The following is a 9,461-nucleotide window of genomic DNA, read 5'->3' on the forward strand; positions in this document are numbered from 1 at the left end:
GTCGACCGGAACAATTACTGTTCCTTCCCTTTTCATGTCCATTGAACCACTTAGAATAATATCGGATATGCAGGAAGCTCATACAAAGTGTGCTAAACATATGGTAGAAACCATTCCTTTCCCTTTTCTTTACATCATTGCTCACTCGAGCCATAAATGGGTCTGCTCACACAAACTGACGGTCAAAATGTAGCTACATGATGCCGCTCACACAAGTTGACGAGTATCCACAACAAATGCCGGACCTCAACCATTGGTAGGACATTCTGGACCAGCACCCGAAACATGGTAACCTTAATGTCATGTCATTTGTATCATATATATTCCTAAGGTTCAAACGGGGCTCGATAATTTTTGTACGTCATTAGATCTCCATCGTTTCATGGCATGATAAATAACACAATAGCATGCATATATCAAATAACATTAAAACATTATTTAAACATATGAACTTACCTCGATTTTAAGGATGTCGAAATAAAATCATCTGAAGCTTTAGCTTTTCCTCGATCTAGATCCGTACAAGGTTTATCTTGATCTAAATAAGAAAATTCAATCCATTTAATATTCATACTAATCAATTCAGTCCATAATTCATACTTTTGCAAAATTACATTTTTGTCTCTAATATTTTAACTTCTTTACAATTTAGTCCTTAAGCTTGTAAATTGACATTTATGCAATTTCCTCCATATTTCATGCTAGTCGATTTACCTAGGGACTTATTCAACCTCATACAATTCAACATTTTACAAATTTATCATGGTATTTTACTACTTTACATATAAGTCCCTAAATGATAATTTCATCAAAAATCACTTTACAAAACTTATTTATTTAATAAGGACTCATAATATTTCATTAAAATTCAAAATCCATACAAACATGTTCATGGTAAAACCCTAATCCTTTAACATTTTTGCAAATTAGTCTCTAGGCTAGCTAGATTAAGCTACAACGATCCAAAAAACATAAAAATCATTAAAAACGGGACAAAAATCACTTACACGCAAGCTAGCAAAGTAACCGAAGCTTAGCCCTTTCCATGACTTTTTCCTTCATGAATTTTTGGTGGAAGAAACTAACTAAGAAGATGATACTTTGCTTTACATATTTTACCTTATTTATTTATTAAATTACTTTATTAACCTTTAACTTATAACTTAAAATCATCTAATTTATATCCATAAAAGTCCACTGATATTATAAATGGTTTAATTATCATTTAAGTCCACTCACAATTAAATCCCATAGCCAATAGATACCTTTAGCTAATAGAACTCTATTTTTGCACCTTTTACGATTTTGTCCTTTTTACTAAATTAAGCATGCAAACGTCAAAATTTCTTAACGAAAATTTTATACGACCTTACTAATATTCCGTAGACACTAAAATAATAATAAAATAAATATTTACTAGGTTAATGTAAGACAAAAAAAAGGGTTAATGTAGTATTTCGACCAATTTACACATGTACATTTTTGGACCACTTCAATATTTGATGGTGTTTCTCATTCTACCCTTTAAATTTGGATAAAAGTAAAATGATATAACATATTGAGATTATATCATATATATATAATTTAAAATAAAATTATATTACACCATAACATATAATTTAAAATGCATATTTTTTTAATTTTTTAAATATTATAATATTTGATACTTCGTAAATCACATTAAATATTATACTTAAATAAACTTGGACTTAACTATAGTTAACCACATCAAATATTATACTTAAACATCAATATTTATTTATAAGTGCAGTCCTCAAATATTTGTTTTATTTTACTTACTGAAAAGTGTACCATGGTTCATTGACAATGAATCAAATATATTTGATTTTTTTAAGAATTTGACTTTAAATTTTAAAATTTATGAAAATGACTCAACTTCAAGATTAATTATGGATATAACCTGATTTTTGTAGTGGAGTTGGATGCCGCCATTTTTCTAAGCAGTACCATTCTAAAAATCCCCTCAATCATGCTTTAATCATTTAGGAAAAAAAATCTTTTAGTGCTGCCTAATAAATTGGTGGCACCAAACTAAAGCGTGCAGGGATAAAACAGTTGCGGATCAAATGAAGTAATTACCCTTTTTAGATTGGTTGAAAAAGTTCACTTTATGGTGGCACCAAATTAAACTCTTGGTATATTTGCATGTTAAGTCTGTCCTCTTTTAAAATTAAATTTAAATAAACCTTAAAAGACATAAGAATAACAAAAATAAGCCCTTCTTATTTTTTATTTTTTTTAAAAACAAAAAAATTAAAAATATATATAATTATTATTTAAATTATCCAAATATATCCCTCAAATAATTTCCTGAAGTTTATCTAAGTTTAAAACATTTTCAATTCATTCCCTAACATATTTGAATTTAGATAAACTTTGAAGAAATTTTTTGAGGGACATATTGGGTAATTTAAATAAGAATTTCATATAATTTATGAAGTTCATTGTTTTTTCAAAAATGAAAATAATGAGAATGATTTATTTTTTTTATTCTTATATCTTTTAGGGACTATTTAAATTTAATTTCAAAAGAGGACAGACCCACATGCTAATAATCTAAAAATGGTAATTACTTCATCAAAACCCTAAAAATTTTACCCGTGCGGAAGGTGACTGTACTCAACTCTACTATAAAAATCAAGTCATTCTGATTAATAATCTTGAAAGTAGATATTTTCATAATTTTTAAAATTTATAGGTTCAGATTCATAAAAATTCCAATATATTTCCGCTGTGAAAACAAAACTTGCAAAAGGGGTAGTTTCAATTTCAACGCACATAGTTCTATGTTCGTTTCTTTTTTATCCAGAGTCCAGATATGGGAAAGGGTGATGAACCATCTGGCAATATGCCTTGAAGAAGTAATCATTTCATTGCAGATTTATAGTTAAAGCGTGACAGATAAGTGGACCGAAAGAAAGAAAAAAAAAAGTCGAGGAAAATGTAATGCAAATTACATATAAATCAGTTTAGAAAAGAATAATATCAAAATGGGTATTTATTTTTGCTTTCCTATTTTTAACAGATGAAACCATCGACTCCCGTCTACCGGTTGCTGATCTAAAGACAGCTCAAAACAATCACGAAAACTTTCCATATAACCCCCACATTCTCAGACCACTATTTTCTTATACATTGTAAATCTCTGTTATAAATCAAAAGTACAAACCTCCATCCATAGTAGGAACCGCAACTGTATAAAGGAACCAATTACGTCGTTGTTATCAACCTGCCAAGAATCCCTTGCTGGTCTGTAGGCACAACATCACTCAATCATTTAGTGGCTCTGCCTCAGGATCCCTTTCCGTCATTGCTGTCCAGCTTTCCATCTCTGAAATATAAACCACCAGAAATCTTGAGAAGAGTAAAAAACCTTATATGTATAGTGAACGGCAAGAAAATTAAGAATGTTCGGGTTCAATCAGCCCTTATGACACTATGCATATTGAAAAGAGGAAAACTGTGATATAATGTTTGTATACATACTTGGCTTGTCAGATATTGCCATCAGCCGTCTTTGCAGGATAGATGCCACAAAGAGGAAAATCGAGCACATACCAAACATGACAGTGATGGGAAATGCATTAACCTTCAGGGGTAAACCGGCACAGTTAGTTACAGAGTAATAGGCGTGTGTCTACGGTATGATTAAATGAAGCTATCATATAAAGCCTATAACATACATTGTACAGCAGAATGCAGACAAAGATATTGAGAGGAATGCGGAAGAAGTTCATAATTGTGCTCCTGGCCTCCTCCGGGATGTACTGGGATCTCATTTTCATGATGGATGGCCAGAATATCCCCACACAAGCCTCAAACGTACAGAAACCAAGAAGCTGGAGACAACCTGCAAATGAGATTCTTCCGCCTTTCACTTTAGAAGGTGCGACCAAGAACTGTTGCAATTTTACACAGTTAGGAATCACTTAATATAAAGGGGGAGAGAGAGAGAGAGGGACATACATTGGTTATAATGGGAAGCACGAGAGAGACAGAGGAAATCACAAAAACAATCTGCATGTAGCTTTCTACCCTGGGTGATGAGCGAGCCATCAATCGAGAGGCAAGGGAGCTTCCCAGCATTGAAGCCAACATGAACGTGGCAAAGATAAACCCATGAGGGATCTCCTCATCATTGGGGCTCAAAGCAGGAGTCCAAAGGAACACAAAGGTGTACATTGAGCCTTCAAACAGAGACTGGATGGCCCCCAGCAAAGCAATTTTTTCATCTGAAGTGCATGGAAGATTAGACTTAAGGGGGGGAGCAAAAAGGAAAAACGGGAAAGAATCAGTGCATGATGGAGGATGAGTGATAACATGAAAGTATTGGCCTGGAAGGCTAGAACATGTCATCATGATCAATGCATTGAGATTAAAAGTAAATATTGAACTCTACCAGAAGTTATTGCTACAGCAGCACCCCTAAACTGGGTAAGCAGGTCCTTATTTTCTGAGGCATCTCCATAATTTTCTGTCCATGATGATAAAATAATAGCCATCCCAATGGCAAGAAAGCATGCAGCAGCATCAAAAGGAGCCACCGGTCCAAGGGACAATGAATCAACAAGTAGGTTCCCAAACAACCCAGACAAAATGGCAATAAGACCATTGCCAAGAAATATTGCCTTCGAAAATGTTAATGACAACCATTGTTGCTCAAAGCCCCTCTGCAAAGATTAGAAGCACAAACAGAATTGTCAAAACATAATTAAATTTAAAGGATCTATTGACATTAATTGTGCATAAAGGCTCATAGACGAATGTGGATAAACAGAACTAGATGGTTCGTGCTTTACCATCTGGGGAAACGATGATGGAAAATTTAAGAATTGAAGTTTAGTATATTCCTATGTATCATGTACAATATGATAGATGTAAACTAAGTATTTCAACACTGTTGGGAAACAACCTGACAGGGAGCAACATACAGCATCTATAATACTAGAAATAAGGGTGAAGGTCATAAGAGAATACATCTATAATGTTTATAAGTCCACCTAATAAGCATTAAGAGTAAAGGGGGATAGATGAAATGCCTCACCTTATTATGTTCAGCAACAAGCCATGACTCAAATGCTGAAAACAGAAGAGAGGTAGCAATACCTCCCAAAACACGACCTATCATCAAAACTTTGTATTCAGGAGAATGCTTGGTGATGCAGCTAAGTATGTAAGTTATGCAGTATGTAACGCATGCCCTCCTCCTGCCCCTGAATTGAAAAAATGAAGGTATTTTTGTATCATGACAAGAAACTTCATCCATAAAGCACAATATATCACAACAGAAGCCAAAGTAAAAGCTTACTGTTTGTCAGCTAGAGATCCAACAATTGTCCCAAACAACATGGAAGAGCCAAAACCAGCAATAAAAAGCTGTCCGATCTCCCCTTTTCCAAATCCATATGTACTGTACAGATAGTAAACATATGGACCCTGAAGCCAGTCTCCAGCTATTGACACATAACCATTTATTAGAACAGCAAGCTAGAATATGCCCAATTACCACAATATAAGAATGTTAATCTTTCACAATTACCAGAAAAAATAACTACAGATACGATCATACCTCAGAACAAATGTCGTGCATTACACTAATGAAGCTACATGTTTATTATGCATATTAATCAAAGAAAGACTTGCTAAAGTGCTAACCTTTTTTTTTTTTCACGGCATTTTCAAATGCTAGCTTAACAGCAAATTTTGATACAATAAGTCAAATTACTGACCAGTTGCATCCCAAGGAGACAACTAGAAAGCGCCATCACTCCTTCTATTACCAAGAAACTAATTCAAGGGTTTAATGCAACTTTATTTAGCTTTCAGCTAGTTTTACTATCTAAGGAAAAAAATCTTAATGGGGCAGACTAAACTCGGCAGAAGTAGACTTTACTCAAGCTCCAAGAAAATAGACTTAATTCTCAATTTTTTTTTCAAGACCATCATCAATAAGAGGGCCTAGAACCCAAGCAATAGCGACCTGTCTCAGACCCACCGAAAAAAAAACCAAATCCATCGTCTCAACCAGAAAACAGAAACGGACTAAAAATCGACATACAACTTATAGGAAGTCATTTTCAAGTACTAATTCCTTGTCTTTTACAAGCTAAATCAAATGAATGAATCCCGTTTTCCATTTCCAAAGCAAATAGAAACAGTATTGTTCAAAGTAGTCATTAATGACAAGAACATTATCCACCAAAACGGGAAAAAATAACAAAAACTAGCAAATCTAGGAAATGGGTATCTAAATTCATTAAAAAAGTCCAACAATAGATCAGATCCATGTTAATGTAAAACAAAAAAAAAAAGTGAGATCCAAAGATAGAAATGGAAATCAGATCTGGGTAAAACGAAACGAGGGTAGTTAGTTACCCATCATGAGAGAGTAGACAAGAAGGTAATTGTTCTTGAAGGAATTGAAAGCAGGGGACGTGTTGGTTCGGTCCTTGCTGGTCTTGCTTAGCTCTAATGCGGCCACCACCGCTCCCAATGCCCCGAACACGACGAAGTAGAACAGCTCCATTGCTGCTGCCTGGCCCTCCAACGCAAATTACTAAGAGAGATATGAGATATACCCAGCAAGAAAAAATGATGGATATTGGGTTTCTATTTCCTGCACATGCCTCTGCTTCAGTGGCTTCTTTTTGGAGTGTCCTTAGTTGTTGTACATTTGATTTAATCATTAAAAAGAGTGAGGTACAATGACGAGTGCGTGGTGGGAGAACTTGTGAGGATGAGTAAATATTAGATGAAAACCGCGAAAGACGAGCTTTTAACATTTGGGTCACTTTTTAGGTGGACTTTTTGGTTTTAGGTCCGACACGTGGCGGGATTGGGTTGTCTCATATGAAGAGTAACAAGGAGGACATGTCGGTGGGTTAAGATCTATGGACAACGCGTCTTGGATCTTCAACGAGGATCAAATGAAGTGGGCCCCTTCTGTGGGCCCTTGGATCACATTGTGGGGTGAAGATATTTATTTTAGTATTTTTTTATAGATAACATAATTAAATTTTTATTAATAAAAAATAATAAATGTTGATATATAAAATTATTACCTAATAATATATCTCCATGCATTTTTGAAAAACATAATATTTTAGGTTTCACAAATCTTACATTATTTATGTAGATTGATACATTTCTAACTTTATATTGAATTATGGTTTCATTACTAGCTTTTATTGGATGTTTCATAGGTTCCTATTTTTCTAAAAGAATGACATTTTTTCTACAACTATTAGTTGTAGCTCTAGTATCTAATAAAGCATGTAAATAATATATTTTAAATTCTTTAAATTGAAGTGTAATTTCAATATATGTGTAATATTTCCTAGACTGGAAATTTGAAAATATAATTACATCACTTATTCCAAGTTTCATTTGTTGGATTATTATCGAAGTTTGTATTTCTTTCATTCTAGTGTTTCTAGAAAATACAGAGTTTCTACTTGGTTCTGTGGGAAAAATAGGAATTGAACTGTTTTCATTCTTATCGGTGTTGAAGATATAAAACTTCTACTTGGGTTTTCCTCATCTTCCTCTATTTGAGTATTTAAGGGTAAAACCAAATTATCATTTGTATTTGTTATAGCTGTATTTTTAAAATATAATTTATCACCGAACGACATATATTCTATTGTACTTACGGGTTTAGAAGTACTTGCACTACTTATCCTATCTATTATCCAATCTCTAGGTATTGATAAATCTCTTAAATGCAATAAGTAGATATGTAGTTTCTTGATCTTTTTTATCAGTATATCCACAAAATTCTATTTTTAGAATAAAAGTTAACTTTTTTAATAAATTTCTAGGAGTTTCAATCTAGTTGATTAACTGCCCTTTCTGTTCTCTTCCTTTTTCTGATTCTTCCCATCTTCTTAAGAATTGTAAAACATCTCCTTGAAATGTTCCAACAAAGTAGTTTAAAATTTTTTCTTTTGACCACATGTTGTTGTTAACAACTATAGTCATAGATTGTGCCCAATCATCTATGGTTTTTTCATAGTTTGCTATAGGAATATTAGTTAGATCTAAATATATTCCTCCTTGGGCAACATTTCTTTTGTTTAAATCATCTATTCTATGTGGGACTGGTTGAGTAGATGATTCTCCTAAATTCTAAAATTTTATTTCATTAGTAGCAATATTTTCAGTTTGATTACCAAAAATCCTACTTGTATTTTCAACTTGTAAATAGTTTTTATGAAAATATCTTAAATAATCATCTTTTTGAAGATCCGGCTCTATTTTTCTTTTTCCATGAGGATTATAATTTGTTTGATCAGTATCCATTGGTTTTGGTATTTCTATATTTTCTTCTTCATCTGTTGAAGTATTTTCTTCATCAGATTTGTAACTTGTAACATTTATGTCTTCTAAGTTTATAGAATTATCAGAATTATTAGAACTACTACTACTGTCTGTAGTGTCATAGTTTAACATATAATGATAATTAAATAATGTAAATAGATCTTTATGTTTATCATAGAGTTGTTCTATTAGTTTTAGATATTATATTCTTTCATTTTTATCAGAAGTCTTAGTAAATTTATTACATTTAACCATATCTTATATTTAGATATTTTATAAATTTCTTATTTAGAAATATAATTTTTATTAATTTTTTCTATCATTTCATCAGAAAAATCTTTTTCTTCTCCGATTATATTTCCTAATTTTATATCTTGTTGTTCATTTTTAGGAATTTCTTCTAACTGATTATTAGAGTTGTTTCCTGTATTAAACATAAAAATATATTCTTCTTCATTTGTAACAGAATCTATTTCTGATATTAATTCATATAATATTTACTCAAGATTTATTTACTCTTCTGAACATATTTCTAAATCTTGTTCTTTAGGTGTTTTAATTATTTTTCTTGCACTTTTCCTTTATTAGGACAATTTGGTGTTATATGTCCTTCTTCATCACATATAAAATACTTACATTTTTGTTTTTTAGGATTTTTAGAAGTTTTTCTTCTAATAAATCTTTTCTATTTATTTTCATCAAAAAAAAATCTTTTCTATTTATTATAACAAGAATTTTTCTTATTTCCCGGTTTCCATTTGACTAGCTTATATCTTATATTTTTCTTTTTATGTTTTTTGTAAGTATTCGGACGTACTGATTTACATCCAAATTCTCATTCATTTTCTAGACTTTTTGTATAATGCTTATTACTTAATTTATGCTTAACTTGTTTAGAGGCCTTACTTTATAAACAATGCATAGTTATTCTTTCTTTAGGAAAATTAATTCTATTTCCTATAGAATCTATACTTTTTGATTCTACACCAGCTATTTTACTATGCTTTTCTAAATAAGAATCGTACTTTTTTATACAAATCTCATCCCTGGTAGTGGTAATTTATGAAATATTGGTTTTTTTAGAAATTTATATTTATATTTTTTAGTTTTTGATATTCATG

General features: G+C 31.8%; 1 protein-coding gene across 1 annotated transcript; it reads right to left on the reverse strand.

The window, feature by feature from the left end:
* Positions 1 to 3,001: 3,001 nt before the first annotated feature.
* Positions 3,002 to 6,790, reverse strand: LOC107920342 (molybdate-anion transporter). Its single transcript, XM_016850007.2, has 8 exons — positions 6,397 to 6,790; positions 5,330 to 5,474; positions 5,066 to 5,234; positions 4,421 to 4,691; positions 3,988 to 4,253; positions 3,705 to 3,920; positions 3,508 to 3,610; positions 3,002 to 3,352 (listed from the first exon to the last, which is right to left on the reverse strand). The coding sequence occupies exons 1-8, from the start codon at positions 6,545 to 6,547 to the stop codon at positions 3,291 to 3,293; spliced, it is 1,383 nt and encodes a 460-aa protein (XP_016705496.2). The 5' UTR covers positions 6,548 to 6,790; the 3' UTR covers positions 3,002 to 3,290.
* Positions 6,791 to 9,461: the final 2,671 nt, after the last annotated feature.

The sequence above is a fragment of the Gossypium hirsutum genome, chromosome D08, assembly GCF_007990345.1.
Source record: "Gossypium hirsutum isolate 1008001.06 chromosome D08, Gossypium_hirsutum_v2.1, whole genome shotgun sequence".
NCBI classification, from domain to species: Eukaryota; Viridiplantae; Streptophyta; class Magnoliopsida; order Malvales; family Malvaceae; genus Gossypium; species Gossypium hirsutum.